The 19,153-nt window shown below is 36.0% G+C and overlaps 1 protein-coding gene across 1 annotated transcript in view; it reads left to right on the forward strand.

Moving 5' to 3' along the window:
• Nucleotides 1-18,526, forward strand: part of cv-c (RhoGTPase activating protein) — a 534,147-nt gene extending 515,621 nt beyond the window's left edge. The window contains exons 17-20 of the mRNA XM_090369318.1: nt 4,144-4,307; nt 8,953-9,078; nt 10,843-11,022; nt 17,785-18,526. Coding sequence (XP_090225444.1) covers nt 4,144-4,307; nt 8,953-9,078; nt 10,843-11,022; nt 17,785-17,899 — 585 coding nt within the window. The 3' untranslated portion in view covers nt 17,900-18,526. The remainder of the gene's footprint in view (nt 1-4,143; nt 4,308-8,952; nt 9,079-10,842; nt 11,023-17,784) is intronic.
• Nucleotides 18,527-19,153: the final 627 nt, after the last annotated feature.

Consider the following 19,153-nt stretch of genomic DNA (forward strand, 5'->3'; position numbering starts at 1 on the left):
AGTGCATTAGTGTTAGATCAGAAGTGTAAGGCGGATGGTTGACCTGTACAATGCCATGTGGGGACATTATTGTGGAACAAGAACTGGCTGCCTTTTTCTCAAAATCAGAGCTTCGACCAAGAAATGCACTTTGATAGCCTTTGAAGCACTTCCTTGTGAATTGCACCATTTGTCAAAAAAACATGCTCAGCATCATTTTGATCCTTCGTAATTATTTTGAAGTCCACTAAATGCTCTGACACTTTTAAGTTGTACTGAAACACCCAACGCTTGTCTCCAGTGACAAATACAATTGAGGAAATTAGGATTGTCTTGCCAAGTCTGGAAGAAGTCTTTGCATGATGACACTCTTTTTTTGCTTCTGCTCATCTATGAGGTTGTGCAACACAAATTTTGCACAGAACTTTCCTTTTCCCTAAATCTTTGTGCAGAATTAGACTAATCACCTCCTTATTCATATCCAACTAATCAGCCATCATTCTGAGGGTCAAACGACAATCTCCTGCCACAATTTCCTGAACTTTTGCAATTCTGTCCTCATTTTGAGAGATTGATGGACACTCATTTCTTGGGTCATTTTGAACATCCTCATGTCCGCCTTTCAACTGCTTAGCATTCAAACATACTGGTACAACTTAACGTTTCATCACCATAAACAGTTATTACTGTATATCATACATTTCCATTACAGATTTTCCTAGTTTAAAGAAAATTTGATATTCATTCGTTGCTCCATTACAAAATATTGACACAGAACATTACTAATGAAACTGGTTATTTTCAACCCCTTCAGCTTACTGAACAATCTCTGTACCTCCATCTGTCGGAGGACGTTTGTCTATAACATACTTCAGTTTATATTTATATTGTATTTTGTACATAATTGATATGTACAAAATGCCATTTAATGCAGTACCGTTATCTAAAGCTAATGGTACTGCATTAAAATCATATTTAATTGATGAATTGTCAAATTTCTTTGATTTTAATTAAATATAAAATTACACAAAAATGTGTTCACTAGGATTAATGCTTTTACTTGTGGACAGATGGACATGGTGAAGAACAATAGGTGCATGTGTATACAGGGACTTCCTGATTTACGTAAGGGTTGCGTTCCGTGGAACGCCACGTAAGTCGGAATTTCCTCCATGATTGTGCAGCACTCGCAACTGTGCTTGCTGAATTGATTGAATCAAAAAAGAAATATTTGACAAACATGTAAATAGAATTATTTATTGTATTTATTAAATTTTTTTTTATCTCATGTGCAGGAAAAATTACAAAAAAAAAGGAGACAAGCATAACATCAGTAAGTTTACCTCTTGAACATTGTTGCCAGAATCGACGTCTTCAGCTGATAAATACGACGCTGCTGAGGTTGAGGGCTGTGGAGATTTAGAAGGGGTCAGCCGCTCAACGTTACAAAAGAACATATTAATGGATGACTGAATGGTGGCTTTTTTCCTTTTCATCGTAGATTTCTTTGTAGCAAGCAAGCACCCCTCTGTTAACTTTTTAGAATCGTTCACTGTCATGATCCATCTCAAACCTCGTGATTACCGACGCAATTTCACAAAATGCCATTGCCATCTCTCTGGTGATGGAGCGTCTCGGCTCCTCATTTGGTTCACCTTGAGCTTCATCGGCATTTTCCTCTTTCACTATCGCTGCCTGCAAGTCAATAAGTTCTTTGTTAGATAATTCCTTCTCTTCTTCCTCTATTAACTCCTCCACATCTTTCCTCCAACTGAAGTAGCTCTGCAACCTTTACAATCTTATTTGTAACCTCTTCATATGATTTGTCTTTTTCAAATTCTTCGAAGCCTTTCACGTGCCGTGGGCATATTTTCTTCCAGTGCCATTTAAACAACTTTTAGTAATTTCTGCCCAGGCCTTATTAATGTTTAAGTTGGCGTGGTAAATATTGTAAGATTTCCAAAAGTCTTTTAATTTAAAACTTTTCTCACCGGCTACTGCCTGAGCAACAATGCCTGAGCAAATGTTGTGCGTAAATAGTATGCTTTTATTTAAATTCGAATGAAGTCGTGTACAGTAGAAATATGACTCTCACGTTCGAATTGAAATTATCTAGATGTGTAGGATATCCAGGAGCATTATCTAATAGAAGCAAAATCTTGAAAAGAACGTCATTGTCTTTACAATATGTTTCACCTCGGGAATGAAGCAGCATTTAAACCAATCCTCAAAGAGAGATATTGTTATCCATGCTCTCTGGTTTGATCGGAAATGCATGGGTAGGGTGGCTTTATTGATGCCCTTAAATGCACAAGGATTTCTAGAATGGTACACAAGCAGTGGTTTTAATCTCTGTATTAGCCCCAAGGAAGAGTGTGGCCCTGTCTTTTGACGCCTTGAAACCTGGCATTGTATTTTCTTTTTTGGCAATGTATGTTTGATCCGGCATTTTTTTCCCAATACAGTCAACGTTAAAAATTTGCTGCGTTGAATAACCGTCTTCATCAATAATTTTTTCCAATGCATCACAAAATTTCTCTGCAGCTGCAGAATCAGCACTGGCGACTTTACTGCATACTTTAACATTGTGGAAACCAGCGCGATACTTGAACCTATTAAACACCTGTTGCTTGCCATGAACTTGGGTTGGGGTTCGCCATACTTATCCTTAATATCTTTATAAATATTTGTTGCTTTTGCTTGAATGGCCATTGGACTCAGGGGCACTTGCTTCTGAATCTGATTTTCCATCCATATTATTAACAGCTATTCCACCTTCAATATAGCACCTGAACGCTGTTTTGTGATCACTGTTGATCTTAGGTGCATCAATCCTTTGACACAATTTTTTATAAGCACACTGTCCTTTAAAATAGTATTCACTATTGAAGCAGCAAGACCCCAATTCCCTTGCAATAGATGATAAACTTTGTCTTGCTTCCTATTTCTTAATAATTTTCATCTTCATTTCTAAATCAACTTTGTTTCGTTTCCTGGCACTACCACCACTTACACTTTTCGTTGGTGGCTTTCCCTTCATCATCGAAATACACAAATAGGAATGAAGAGAAGTTTCTGAAAATTTGTTTCGGTGAAGGGGAACTCATTCCACCATAATACCATAGCATAAAAACCCACACAATTGCAGTTATCAGTATTATTGAAAATGTAATAAGATCGAGTTTACTACCCGTTAATAATTGGATGCACTAAGAGAAAAGCCCAATAAAATGGAAAGTACAAATTGTTTTTATTGTTTTTCGGCCGTGACCTCCAAAAACGTGCTTTAGAAAAATATCAAAAAGGCATTCAAAATTGATTCTTATAACGGGAACATGTGATTACGATGAAAGTGTAGTACAATTTCCATTATAAATGGAAATGTGTTATTGGGTTCACATTATATTTTCACAATACCTCCATTTATGCAAAATACGTTTCCATGATTTTTTTTAAGTTTGCACTGGCGGGCAAAAACTTATGTAAAGTCGACTATCATGTAAGTCACGGAGTTCCTGTATATACATATACACAAAAAACGATGCAAGCAGGAATCGGACCTGGACATAGTATTTGTTTTTTCAAATAATTATTAAAAATATGTATACATTTGTCCCATTGCTTTATCAATTCTGCTGCATGAAAAGATCTTAGTTGTCACCAGAAAAATGTCCCCCCCCACCCAAGCTGCTGTTTAAATGAATGACACAAATGAAAATTAGTAGTCTCTTGGGTTGCACGTACTGTAATGTAGTTTTGCATTGTTCTGCAACAGTAATAACGCCATGTCACAAAGGTCAGGCAAAAGCACAATCTTAAATTTGTTTGAGGGTGAATCAGGGTGCTTCTACTGCATGGATGTGGGTTGAAAATAGTGGTGCCATGATTTCATTAATGTATGTCACTGGTTATGACAGCAGCTGATTTCCAGAATTTCATAAAGCACTGGAATGAGTGTTTCTGCTGATTACATTGAAAAATAAATGCTGTGTTCTATTAGTCTTCTGTTTGCTTCTTTTTTCTTTAATGACTTTACTTGATATAACGATTGGTGATAAAATATTGTCCTCTCATAGTATAAAAAAATATGAATAAGTAATTGTCAGAAATATTGTCTTAGTTTGAATTATATTTAGATGAAGAGTTTTTTCCTCCCCACACTAGGAGGCAAGAGACAAGTATCGAGGCTGGGTAGCAGTGTCTCAGACTGATAATGCCGATCTAGCATACAAGAAAATGGATGACAGTCATCCTCTTCGTCTCTGGAAAGTGTCCACAGAAGTTGAAGCGCCTCCTGTAGAATTGCTGAACCGAATATTGAGAGAAAGGTTGGTAATTAAAATGAAAAATTCTTTATTTAATGTGGAGAGTTGTGAAAAGATTAAAAGTTCACCCCCAGCATTTTAACTCATCTTGCCTTGTAGAATCACTTAGGGTTAAATATCCACCCTCCAATCCCCATAATTTTCTAACATGCTGCAGTTGACATCCCCACTAGAAAAAGTGCAATGAATTGGTTTATGGAGAGAGACTGAATGTTATCCATTCTGAAAGGTCAGAATATATAAAAGAGAAATTTCTATCAATCCATAATATCGCAATGTTTATAGAATCTGCTTAGTATCTGGAAGAGGAAGGTAGAAAAAACAAAGCACAAGTGAGATATGTTTCTGATCTGTGAATACTATATTTGCAAAGATGAGGAAGATAGAGTTATGTCCCTAACGTAATTATGTTTGATGTACTGCCTTATCTTTTTGGTCATCCAGTTGATATTGTCCCTAGACTGTACACACTATGCATTTTGTCGTGATGAGGATGCAACATATTGCAAAGAGAACACTTTGTTGCTCATTTTCCAAATATTAGCACAAGAACTAAGGGATTGAGTTAACAATCTATAATTCAATTAAGCTCTATTGTTGATTGAAATATAAATAAATATAGATGCTTGATTTGTATTATACTGCTCTAACAGAATAAAACATATTCTAATAGTATATAGGTAATTTTTTTTATTTGGCTGATGCTGTATAAGCTTGCTTTCTTGCACCATTTATCACTACTAATAGAAAGAATGAATTCCAAGGATCAGCATTGGAATCTTTTCACATTGACTGTGAAAGGCTCTGATATTGCAAAAACATTAGATCAATTATATGCAAAAATTTCAGCTGCTATCTCATACCCTCCCATTTTTAAAAACTTAGTACACTGGGTCCTGATAGAATACATTATATTTTGATAGCTGAACTTAATAAACCAGATCTTCAGTTACTGCTACTTTTTTTATAATTACAGAAAATACTTTTCCAGACAGTTGGCATTATGCCTTTATACTTTTTAGTACCATAACAGGGAAAAAATCCTAGATTTCCAAATGACCCACTGCACTTACTAGTTGCAAAGGGATGATCATGGAGAAAATGGTAAATGCTCGATTAAACTAGTTTTTATTTTAGCACCGCTTGCTCAACACAGTGCTATGTGATTTTTACGAAGGAAGCTGCAAACATAAAGAAAAATGTAAACTGAACTTATTTCTTTGGATGCCTTTGCTGACTCTTTTCAGAAACTTCTAGAACAGTGTAATAAGTGCATTCAATCAGCTGGTGACTAGTTTGTATATATATAAAAAAACAAAAAATTTTTGAGCTCCATCAGTTTGTGTTATTTTTATTGCACCAGTCCGGGAACTTCACTGTCACCTTTTGTATACTGTGTTGGTTTGCATTAGCAACAGACAGTTGTGTAGGATTGGACTGGTATGTGATGCTGATGAAGGCTCATAGTCCGGAACAGCCAACATAAGTTTGTAGTTTGCACAAATTGCAATCAGTTTTTGAGTGTCTGTAAGGAAGAATGGGTTGGCAGTAAGATCTTTTCAACTTCAAACAATTGCATGGGCAAGATGAGCATCATGTGTCTTGTCTCATAACATAGTGGCCCAGCTAACCACCTATACAAACTAATGTCCGGCACATGACTTTGTGCCTGATATTAGTTCATATAGGCTAGGGCAGTTGGTGGCTGTCATGGGTACCCTTACTCACTGTGAGACACAAAAATCTGTACCTGGCATGAGCACATAAGCACCAACACTAGACCACCAATGTGGAAATCTGTCACCTGATCTGATGAATCCTGCTTTCAACTGTATCATGCTGATGGGCGTATCAACATTTGAAGAAAACAACATGAGGCCATGGCACCTCGATGCACTGCTGGTGTTTCGTAGGCTGGAGGCAGTGGTGTTATGGTTGTGAGACTGTTTTAGTGGCATGCCCAGGGTTCTCTGATTACCATTAATCAGTGTTTTATTGCAAATGCCTACCTCTCGTTATCATTGATCAAGTACACCCTTTGTGATGACAACATGCCATGCCACAAGGCCCTTTAGGTTTCTAACTGGTGATTATATCATTCTTTGTCCTCTCATGGCCACCTAACTCACCTGATCTCAGCCCAGTTGAGCACCTGTGGGACCTACTTAAAATGGGACAATTGATGCAATGCCATCAACCTGACAATGTGTGGGTGTTACTACTACATGACACCATGCAACACCTGGAGTCCATGCCAGAGTTTATACAGGCTGTCTTAGAGGCAAAATGTGACATCATGAGGTATTAAGTAGGTGTTGCTAGTGCAAAGCCAACAGTGTATATGAACTTGACAGTGCATTCCAAACTATACAGTAGAGACAAAAATGCACAATAATCAGTTACACAAGTACAATGCAAGAAAGCAAGCTTATACAGCATCAGCCCCCCCCCCCCCACCACCAAACAAAAACCTTCACATTACCTGTCCATCCTCTCTAATATGTTGTCTAATTCTTCCTTGAATTTATTCAAACTACCTACTGACTGAAGGTAAACTTCTTTTGCACATCTATCCTGTAATTTCTTAAATTTATGTCTCTCTCATGTGTGGTCTGAGCAAGAGGAAGAATGCCATCAGCATTGAACTTATTCAATCCATTCAAAGTCTGAAATACCTAAATCAAATCTTTTGGCATATGCCTGGTCTTCAGATGCTGCATTTTTGTAGAACTGAAGCCTTTCTTAGTAAGAGCACCTTCTGTTCCTCTTACTAATCTTTTCACTTTTCTCTGCACCTGTTCAACAGCTCCATATTTTTCCTGAAACAAGGCTTGCAGACCTGTATGCAATACTCAAGATATGGCCTAAGTTACCTATTTTTGTTGGATCCCTAGTCACACTGGCATCCCGGTGAATGAACATGCAGACAAAGCTGCTAAATCAGCATCAGATCATGCTATTTCTATTTTATTGTGTGTGTCTGTGTCACTCTGTATATAAAACTGTATTCCCCTTAACTGGGTAAGAAAGATTACTAACTAAAGTTATTCATCCCCCCTTCTTTTGGGTACACTGGTTACTCAGTCCATTACACACTCATTCATAGCCCAATTGTTTATGTTGTGAAGGCTTACGTTCAAGATACCCTACTTACTGTACTTGATATCAATTAAATTAGTTTTCAAAACAATTGTATGGTGGCTGGGTTTTTTTTTTATTATTAACACATCTGGGGCTATTCAAAAATTACATAATACATGGAATGAAGGCTATAGGATTCTAAAAGTTAAAAAGTCATATTAAATAATTTAAATGGTGCCCAAAAATATAGTTTGCAGTAATCATGATGTTAAGAGTGTTCTTTTTGCAAGTTATTTCCATTAAAAGATAACTATAAATTAACACTGACTCTTACACCATGATTCATGTTTAGGGAAATGCATGGACAGAACATAGTCCAAACTATGATGGATATTCTGATCTTTGAGAGCAGTAGTGAATGTGACTGAGGGATTGGCAGAAGTTACAGAACACAATGCTGTTAATAAAAGTAATGACTATGGTGCAACAGTGTATTAATTTGTAATTATCTCTTAAAAGTTTGTGTGTGTAAAAAATTCCTTAAAGTTATGTGATGGTGGTGGTTCAATTACAGATTCAGAATGCCAACTCAGAATGCATCCTGTATCTTGAATTCACTGAAAAGAGAGATAGATGATTAACAACAATTAATATACAACAGTTTTCACTTTACGAGTTATTTTTTTCAAGTATAAACATTAATTGCAATAAATAAATGCTAAACATTCATAAATATGGCATTTCAAGCTATACAGTACTACTGTGTTTGCAGTACAGCACTACTGTGTACTGTACTGTATACAATACACTACTACAACAGATATTATACAAATGAAACAGAAGCAGTTGGTAATATTGCCAACTAATTGCAGCTTGAGGTTTCTACAACTGACACTGGTCTGCTTCAAGCACACAATGGAAAGCTCACAAATGAAGACCTTGAAATGGCTAAATATGAAGAAGCTGAGGAAAAAGAAGATTTAATAGCTGAAATTCTTGTTCGTTCCTTCATTCTCAAGAGGATTGACAAAGCTTTTCAACACAGAATAAGCAATTGAGATTGTCTTGGAAACAAACTCTTGAAGCATTTCTGAAGATGACTCCTTGTGCTTCCAACAAATCAACAAGTGTGCATTTAGTGATGAAGAATTAGCATTCTTTAACATTTGTATGACATAAATAATTTCTTTATAATTATAATTTGCTTGATCTTAAAGGCTATGTTTTCATTTATTTGGACAAATAAATCATTGTGCAAGCATAAACTACTGTTTTGTTGACCTTTATTTAACATTACTATAGTAAATTTCATTGTTGAGAACGTAACCCATGTGTTTAACATTATGTCTATGGGAAACAAATTCATGCTTTACGAGCACGTGCAGAAACAAATTAACTCGTAAAGTTGGGAACTACCTGTATTTTTATAGATTACATCTCCTGTTCATTAGAACATGTAACTTCTATCTTTTACTCTTAATTGCCGATGGTTAAAGTAAATTGTTTTCTTTATTATTGAGATTTAACTTATGTAACAGGTGTATTATAAAAATATTTATTTTTCCAGGCACATGTGGGATTTATCCCTTCGGAAATGGAGAGTAGTAACTAGAATGGACAAACAGACTGAAATTTTTCAGTACTCTTGTAGTTCTCTTCCTCCTCATCCATCTTGTGATTTTTGTGTTATTAGGTAATTATCAATGTTTTTTTTTTTTTTTTTTCTTTTATATATATATATATCTCAGTTTATTCAAATATAGTTGAAGAACAAAACAGGCTCTGCATTTCATAAATGGTAGCCTTTTAAATGTAATTCTATTTTCCTTTTATTGACATATTTAGTTATTATACAGTATGAATCAGAGCTGTAATACTCAATACTCAAAGTTGTTGTTTGTCGTTTGGTTTTTAGGAGCATTAGCAACTAAGGCCATATTGCTCCGGGGATGTGCGGTGGTCATTCCCTGACCTTTCCGCATCCTCTGTATTTGGTGGTCACGGGCTCGAAGCGTGTGCTACGCATTGCTGCTCCTGCCCACCTGGCTACAGAGGCGCCATACTCAAAGTGTATATATAGATTATACACTTATTAGTATTAGTATTAGTTGAGGCATATATAGATAGTAAACCTGATTGTTTTAAAATGACCATAGTACTTTTGAATATGTTAAAGAAACAAGGTCATATCTAATGCTAAATTACTATTGTGTTCTTTATGACCATCACATATATATTTTTTTTAATTTTCTGTAAGTACAAGAGTTAGTTTACTTGAAGGTATGAGATACATTTTGACTCTTATAGAAGTAAAACAAAGTTGCAAGTTACTATTAAAATAGTAGAATCAAAAAGGCAGACAAAAAATACTACTCTGTCTTTAGTATCTGGGGACACTATTTTCCCTTCAGTGAAAGAGTTTGGGCTTACACTGTTTAGAAACAACTACATTTATTCACAAGTCTACCTAAAGTTATATCCCTGGTGATGTTATTTTTAATCAAATACCACCACCAGAAATGTGAGCCTTGAAGGTACACTGTTATGACCAGTTTCAAAATTATCATGTTCTGTCATCAGATAACAGATGGCCCTGATTTAGTGACTGTGTAGAGCAGTGAATAATACATTGAATCTAAATGGACAAGCAGTATGTGGAAAACTTTTCCAGTTGAAAACACAACTTTCATTACCTGTGTGATATAACTCCTATTACTTCAGCTGTGCTGCTGGCCCAATGCCACAATTTACTAAAGAAGCTGGGCACTATTTCAACGTAGGTACTTAAATTAAATAATGTGTGTAAATAAACTTAATGTCTGCTTGGTCAATTTCATGCCCATTTTGACCTGCAAATAATTGAAAAAACACTTGGGCTATTCATGTTTTCACATCTAGCAGATTTTTAAATTGCAGTGAATATTGCAATGGTCTTGGTAGTCATAATAGAGAAATATAGTGCAAATAGTAAGATACCGCTATGACAGCTTGTTTCAGGACTTACTGGTCCCTTAGCAGATAGCAAATGGTCTCAAGTAATGAAACCAAGGTGACTTAATGTTCTGTATGTAGTGTGAAAAAGATTTTATATAACAAAATCTATGTGGCTTTGTTAATGTGTGAATTGCATGGCAGCTCACATAGAACAACTTGTTTTATCACTAATTGATACAGGCCGTCATAGCAGTGCTTGATGTTTTAAATAAATGGCAGACTGCATTTCATTAATGCCATTTTTTTTAAAGTGGTGTAACACCAAGGCAAACAATGATGCAGGAGTTTGCTCTTTGAGAATTAAGACCACCATTGAAATTCAAAGTCTGATGGCGGTAAAGCAAAATAAGTGAACAGAATAGTCCACATTCTTTTGCTATACTAATATCATGAAGTATAAATTATTTTTCAAGCCACCTCAAGCTGATGTATGTAATTCAATTATAAACCATTTTTTACACAGATCATGGCGAACTGATTTTCCAAAGGGAGCTTGTGTGTTAATTGAATTTTCGGTAGAGCATGCCGATGCACCACTACTTATGGATGGGGTAAGAGGTATAGTCCTTGCTTCTCGTTATTTGATTGAACCCTGTGGATCAGGCAAGAGTAGAGTTACCCATATAAGCAGGATAGATACAAGGTAAGTTAATGATGTATTTTCCAGTCAGTTTTGTCCCAACATGTATGCATATATCATCTCATTAAACTATTACAAATGAAATTGATTATAAAGAAAAGAAAATTTACATATGATCGCATGTAAATGGGCTTTGCTCATATAATAAAAAACAAATTAGATAGTATGAATCAGAGCTGTAATACTCAGTACGTTCTACGTTGTTAATAATTTTTGTAAAATAATAAGAGGAGTTTACCTCAATATAGTACGTAGAACACTTCCGTATGATACCATCCAGAAATTAAAACGGAAAAATTTACAACTTACCGGTACATTAGAGTAAAATATAAATAATTAAAAAACCAATTTAACACAATTCAAATCAGTTTAAAACAATTAAAAATCAAATTAACGCAATTAAAAGAATCTAACGAAAATATTCAAAACGATTTTCCTTCCTGAAGCTGAGAATGCTTTTCGACCATATGTCGTGATCACAGGAATGAAAATTACCGAATCGGGTTAAACCTGAAACTTAAATAGTGATTATTTGTCTTCGCGCATGAGTGTAAAGGTCCACGCATCGGAGATAAAATATGGCTGCCGAACATTCTCGTGTAATTTAATTTCTATGGTTCTGCAATTAATAGTCGCGTATAATTACCATATTTCCCCATGCATAAGACACTCCCATGTATAAGACGCACCTTAATTTTGGGGCCCGAAATTTGAAAAAAAAATGTATTACATAAAATTATTGAACTCAAGTTTTATTCATCATAAAATTCATACAACTCCTCATCACTGTCAAAACTCCCATCCATTAGCTTGTCTTCATCTGTGTCTGATGACGAATCACTGTCCTCATATACGGCCGCGTCCTCAGTTCCATCTATGGCATTTGAAATGCCACACTTCTTAAATGACTTGAAAACAATCTCAATCTTGATATTATCCCAGGATCTTTTCACCCAGGTACAAACTTCTCCTATAGTTGGTTTCTTCACTCTTCCTGTTGGTGTCAAATTGTCCCCAGAAGACTTCATCCATTGGTTCCATTCGTCTCTCATGGCAGCTTTGAAAGGTTTGTTAATGCTGACATCAAGTGGTTGGAGCTGGGATGTCAAGGTATGACGGCAAGTTTTGTTTTTTGCTCTGCAACAATCTTCTTTGTATTTTTTGTTATGTGTGCCCTGAACTGATCAAGCACCAATAGGGTAGGTTTGCGTAAGAGCCCACCTGGTCTCCTGCTCCATCCAACCCTTGTCATGAATGTGGACAATCACTCCTCGAGGAATGTTTTCTTTTGGCATTGTTTTGTATTTGAAAATCAGCATAGGAGGCAGCTTGGTTCTGTCAGCACAACAAGCTAGAACAACTGTATAATGGCTCTTTTCATGTCCACTTGTCTTCACAGTTACAGTTTTCACCCCCTTCTTCTCAGTTCTGTTACTTGGGACATCAAATTGAAGGGGGACTTTATCCTTATTTGCAATCTGTCCCAACTCAAACTGATGTGTCTTCCGACATTGAATGACAAAACGATGAAATTCAAGGACCTTCTGCTCATAGCTTTCAGGCATCTTTTGGGCAAGTCTGGTGCATGTACACATGCTTAGTCCATTCCGTTTCATGAACCTGAAGCACCAATTGTGTCATCCTTTGAAATAAGTAACTTCTTTTCATCAGCAGTTCTTCTTGCCTCATGCTGAACCATCTTTGTGGACACAGGAATTCCAATTGTCCTTTGCTCTTCAATCCCCTCTCTAAATCAGGCCGTTTTGCTGACTTGCCTCTCATGGCCTTCTTCTGCCATGGCGTTTTCAATAAGGTTTTTTCTTCTTCCCGTAGCCAGTCTCGGATTGTTTTCTCAGTTGGAGGAGGACCAAACTTACGTTCAGCAGCACGATTTCCATTCACTTTTGCAAACTGGATCACTTTTAACTTGAATTCAGCACTGTACGAAAATCTTTTCTGAGCCATTTCTGGGCAGAACGTGGCAAAACGTAACCTAATATACCGGTAACAAGTGCGAAACAATGAGCGCAAAGACAACAAACGCAAAAAATGCAAGTAAAGAAATCTACAACCACTGTATAAGACGCACCCAGTTTTTATACCCCAAATTTTTTGAAAAAGAGTGCGTCTTATACATGGGGAAATACGGTAAGTTGAACATTAAGTATTTTGGCCTCATTAAATAAAAAAGTATGTTTTTCGTTAATGGCATGAAAGGCTAATTCTGACGCTGCTGAACGAGTAGCACGAACTGAGGCTTCATGCTGATTTACACGAATATTAAGAGAAAATCACGTCGAGCCGTGGTAAGACAAGTCGCAATCACCGCAAGAAATGTTGTATCCGCGTTCGCAACACAAATTAATGATCTGGTATACAACATTTCTTGCGGTGATTGCAACTCGTCTTACCAAGGTTCGACGCGATTTTCTCTTAATATTCGTGTAAATCAGCATGAAGCCTCAGTTTGTGCTTCTCATTTGGCAGCGTCAGAATTAACCTTTCATGCCATTAACGAACATACTTTTTTTATTTAACGAGGCCAAAATAACGAACATACTTTTTTTATTTAACGAGGCCAAAATACTTAATGTTCAACGTAATTATACGCGACTATTAATTGCAGAAACCATAGAAATTAAATTACATGAGAATTCTGTTAATGTTCGGCGGCCATATTTGATCTCCGATGCGTGGAACTTAACGCGCATGCACGAAGACAAATAATCACTATTTAAGTTTCAGGTTTAACCCGATTCGGTAATTTTCATTCCTGTGATCACGACATATGGTCGAAAAGCGTTCTCAGCTTCAGGAAGGAAAATTGTTTTGAATATTTTCGTTAGATTCTTTTAATTGCGTTAATTTGATTTTTAATTGTTTTAAATTGATTTATATTTTACTCTAATGTACTGGTAAGTTGTCGATTTTTTCGTTTTTTTCCATTTTAATTTCTGGAGGGTAGTAGTAGTAGTAGTGGCACATGATGCAAGAAAGCAAGTGTAGGAGCTTATGCAGCATCAGCCAAAAAAAAAAAAAAAAAATCACACCATTCCCTCCAAATGCCTGTCCAGTTCCTCCTTAAATTTATTTAACCTATCAACTTCTACAACGACAGATGGAAGTTTGTTCCAGCAATTAACCACCCGCTGGCTAAAGGCAAATTTCCGCACATCTGTTCTACATCTGTCCTTTCTTAATTTGAACTTATGTCCCCGTAGGTTGGTAATCTGAACAAGTGGAAGGATCCCATCAGAATTCAGCGTGCTCAACCCATTCAAGGCCTTATAGACCTCAATCAGATCACCGCGCAGGTGCCTAGTCTCCAGCCACTGCAATTTGCAGAACTTAAGCCTCTCTTGGTAAGAGAATCCCTTCATTCCCCTCACCAATCGTGTTGCTCTTCTCTGTACACGCTCAAGCAAATCTACATCCTTCCTAAAATGAGGCCTCCAGACCTGTACGCAGTACTCAAGGCGTGGCCTGACCATTGCCTTATACAGAGGGACAATCACCTCCTTTTCCCTGCTAGCAAAATTCCTATATATCATTGACAAAACCCCATGACCCGCCCTAGCAGCCTGTCTGCACTGCTCAGAAAACTTCATATCTGACTGCACAATTACTTCCAGGTCTTTTTCATTTTCTACCACCTTAAGTGTAGTACCACACAGTTGGTACGTTTCTCTGGGGTTATTTCTACCCATATGCAGTACTTTGCATTTGTCAAGGTTGAACTTCAGTTGCCACTTCTTAGCCCATCTGCCCAAATTATCTAGATCCTGTTGCAGTAGCACACTGCCATTACTGTCATTAACAACCCTGCCAACCTTTGTGTCATCTGCAAACTTCGACATTAAGCCTGATATACCTTCATCAATATCATTGATAAATACACAAAACAACAGTGGACCCAACACCGAACCCTGTGGGACTCCACTAATAACATTAGTCCACGAAGAGCAGCATCCATTGATTACCACCCTCTGTCTTCTCCCACTTAACCATCCTTTTATCCATTGTAGCAACTTACCCTTAATACCATTCTGCTCCAATTTGTACAGTAGTCTTCCATGCGCAACAGTGTCAAAAGCTTTCCTGAAATCCAAGTATATGATATCAAAATTATTTTTTGCATCCAGTTCCTTTGTGACCACATCATAATAACCAATCAAATTTGTCAGACAAGACTTTCCCTTAACAAACCCATGCTGTGTTTGAGTTATCGCTGCAGTCTTGTCTAGATGATCCTGCAATGCATCTTTAACCAGCGACTCCATTATTTTACCCGGAACAGAAGTTAAACTGACTGGTCTGTAATTACTCGTGTCACCCTTCGATCCACCTTTGTGAATTGGGGACACATTTGCACATCTCCAGTCCGTGGGAACCTCCCCTGAGTCCAAGGATGCTCTCATAATTATGGCTAAGGGTTTGCTTAATTATGGCTAAGGGTATCATACGGAAGTGTTCTACATACTATATTGAGGTAAATTCCTCTTATTATTTTACAAAAAATGAAAAACAAATGAGGATCCTCTAGGATAGACTATATCCACAAAATAAACACCATTTACATCTGGGGTGGGGAGATATAGTGAGAATAACAGCTGCAAGGGAAAATAAAAATTGCAATTCTTCAATAGGTTAAGCAATTTGTAATGAGTGTCTGGATAATTGTTCAGTAAACGTGCATACTTCTAAGATATAATGGGTATTGACTTGGTGAATGATAGGAACCAATGTATAGCCAGATGGGCAACATGAGGCTGCCAATCTGCCTTTGTAGTGATGTCACTGTTCCTGCACCAAGTTGAGCAGAATAGTTTCCACTTCTTTTGTGTTTAATAATGCCATGTTTGAGCTCCAGGTTTTGTTGTAATTCCTCTGGGTCATAGAATAGAGAAAAAATAAATTTTCATTTAAACTTGGTGAATTGTTAAGGCCCTAAATTGTTATCACAAAAGTCCATGTAGTAATTTTTTAGTTAAAGTAATCTAAAAATTGTTTATTTTATGAGGAAAAATTAATTTCAGAATTGCTTTCACTATCTCTCTCCACCACTGCTCCAAATCATCTGTATGTCATAGTGAAAAGATAGCAACTCTATCACAGAAGATGTGGTTGATTCTTGGATGGTGGCTACCATAATGATCATTCCTTGATTTTTGTTATTTTTTGGGAAACACCAAAAACAGAAACTTTCTTTGTATCTTTGACATTAGGGAAATGTCAGTGGAGATGATTTTGGAACTGCTGCATATTTTGCATCTACCTGTAACCTGCACTTTCTTGTCATCTGCTCATTACTTACATCAAGTGTAAGTAATGAGCAGAAAATAAGGATAATTAATTAAATTCAAATTGGTAAGCTGTGCCCATTAATTTGATGCCAAAAACCTATTATTCAGTTGAGATGCAATCATTTTGTTCTATTAGTATGACTATTATTAGTGGCAAATGATGCAAGCTTACATGATATCAGCCAAAAAAAAAACCACCCCATGTATACATCCCCTCTAACCATCCTTTTTTCTCCTGTATTGTCCAAGAAAGGGAAAGGATGCCATCACCATTCACTTTACTCAATCCAGTTAAAGCATTAAACACTACAGTCAGGTCTTTTTGCAGATACTTCAATTTACAGAATTGAAATCTTTCTTTCTTGCTAGGAGTAGCCTCTTCTAACCCAGATCTACACCTTTCTTAAAATGATGCCCAGACTTGCATGTAGTACTCAATATGTGGCCTATCCATCACCTTATACACCAGGATAATTGCTTTCTTAGCCCTGCCGGCACAATTACTGTATACCATTAACAAATGGTATACAGTAATTGTGCCCGAGAACTTCATGTTAAACCTCAATTGCCACATCTTATTGAAAGACTTGATTCCTGTTATTAACTACTCTGCCACCCTAGGGATTACACTTGCGGTTTTTTGGTCAATATTATTAATACATATTTAATACAATAAGGACCACAGCACAGAACCCTGAGGGATTTCACTAATAAGAGCAATGACTATTAATAATCCCCCCTCCACCACCACCACCATTAGCTTGCCGCTAATGCCACACTGCAGCTTTACTGAAATCTTACTAATATGATGCCAAAATTACTTTTTACAACCATTTCAGATGGAATTTCCTTTGTTATTGCATCATAATAGCTAATCAGTTTGGTCAGAGAAGGTTCCTCCTTAACAAATCCATGCTGTGATTGTGCAAATGCATTACTTCTTTAACTGCTGATTCTATGAATTATGATTACTGGCTGCTTCCTCTTTAAAATTGCAGTTAGTAATTTTAAACTAAGGACATTACCTTACTTTATGTAAGCAATATCCCTTTGCTTTATTCTTGACAGTAGTTCTAGCTTTAAGTAAATCCACATCACTGTGTTGTGATCACTGCTGATCATCAAGAATATTGCTATCTCTTGTTATATAATTGAGGGGAAAAAAAAACATGCTCATTCTCTCTAAAAAAAACTGTAAATAGATGATTGTTTTCTGCAAGAAACAGTCATCTATTTACATCTTTTATATATGTGGTTGTATAAAAGAAGGAAGGAAATCTTCAGAATTATTTACTTTATCCATCTTAGAATAAATTTTGTTAAATGTGAAGCCAATGTATGTGATTTTTTTGTTAAACCACATCCTATTTATAACTTGATTTAAACGTTTTTAATGAGCACTAAACTATTTTAAGATACATTCTGAAGTCAATTTATTTAATAATTATTTTCTTTTTTGCAGAGGTCGTTCACCTGAATGGTATAACAAAGCATATGGGCATATCTGTTCAATACAAATGGCTCACCTCAGAGATACATTTAATCATGGTACTGAAGGACCAGAAACTAAAGTGTAATTAGAAAGATACTACATGAAAAATTATTTTACTTTTCTAAGACTGAAGAACTTGGACTTCTTAGCAAGTACTGAATAAGAAGCATGTGCTTTCCCTGAAGCAAGGTCACTTCCTAGTCTTTCTTTCATTGATTGAAAATGTGATTTGTGCCTTGGGTCTCAGAAAAAGAGTAACTCTTATTATGACTTGTGTCTTGCTAAATCTGTGAGCACCATTGCTTTGAAGCTTAACAATAAATATATGTAAATTTCATAGTTGAGAATTATTGTTGAACTGACAACGTATTTTTACATTCTTGCTGATAAGAGATTATACTATGAGCATGAACAAATTCACGAACATTCTTTACTTAAAGAATTTCAGTGTTATTCCAAAAAAGTGACACACTTAAATGTTAGAAAGCGGATGTGTTGATGTCCAGAAATGTTTTACAATCTTCCATGGTGTTGTACAGTGTTTTTTAAAATTTCCGTTCTTAGTTTGTACAGATATCGTTTAAATGGACCAAATATTTCCCTGCCTGTTCCCCCCCCACTTGAGGGCCAAATTTTTATGTAAAAAAATGACCAAATGATTTTAAAGTATATGTTTATATGTATGCCTCTGATTAATGCTCTTTAAATTTATAAGGCCAGTTTTTAATATATATATATATATGTAAAAGAAAAAGATAATATACATATGTTAATAATTATTTTGCCTAATGTTGACACTGTATTTTGTTATTACATTGAATTATTGTAAAATGTGGATATCAAGGCTTTTGTGCCAGGTGCAGTTGCTGTATAGATATTTTAGTTTAGTCTCTGCAATACAGATTTTTGGAGACATGCTATTAAACCTACAATTTGTTTGTAGATAGCGTACATGTTGAACTTTAATGTTTCATGTGAAAAATCCTAATGTACATATGGACGATTAAAGGATAATTATGATTGTGAATCTAAACCGCTTGATTAATACATCTAACATGAGCACCTGACAGCTAAACGTCTTCTAGAGAATAAGTGTTAAGAGGAAGATAAATATTAATTAAACAGTATAAGAAGTCATCTTTTAAAGAACTAACAATGAGGATGTGTTATAAGATTATCTACTAGAGTGCACTAAGTTTTGTTAGACTAATCTCCTAGCAAAAAACTTTTATGACCCACCTGGGTTCCTTCACTACCCCTAAGATTAATTCTTAGCAAAAATGAGCCTCTTGGTAATCCTTTAATATGGAATATTTGAATTATACACCTACCATCAATT

Source organism: Mastigoproctus giganteus, chromosome 3, assembly GCF_048544385.1.
Source record: "Mastigoproctus giganteus isolate SK-2022 chromosome 3, ASM4854438v1, whole genome shotgun sequence".
NCBI classification, from domain to species: domain Eukaryota; kingdom Metazoa; phylum Arthropoda; class Arachnida; order Uropygi; family Thelyphonidae; genus Mastigoproctus; species Mastigoproctus giganteus.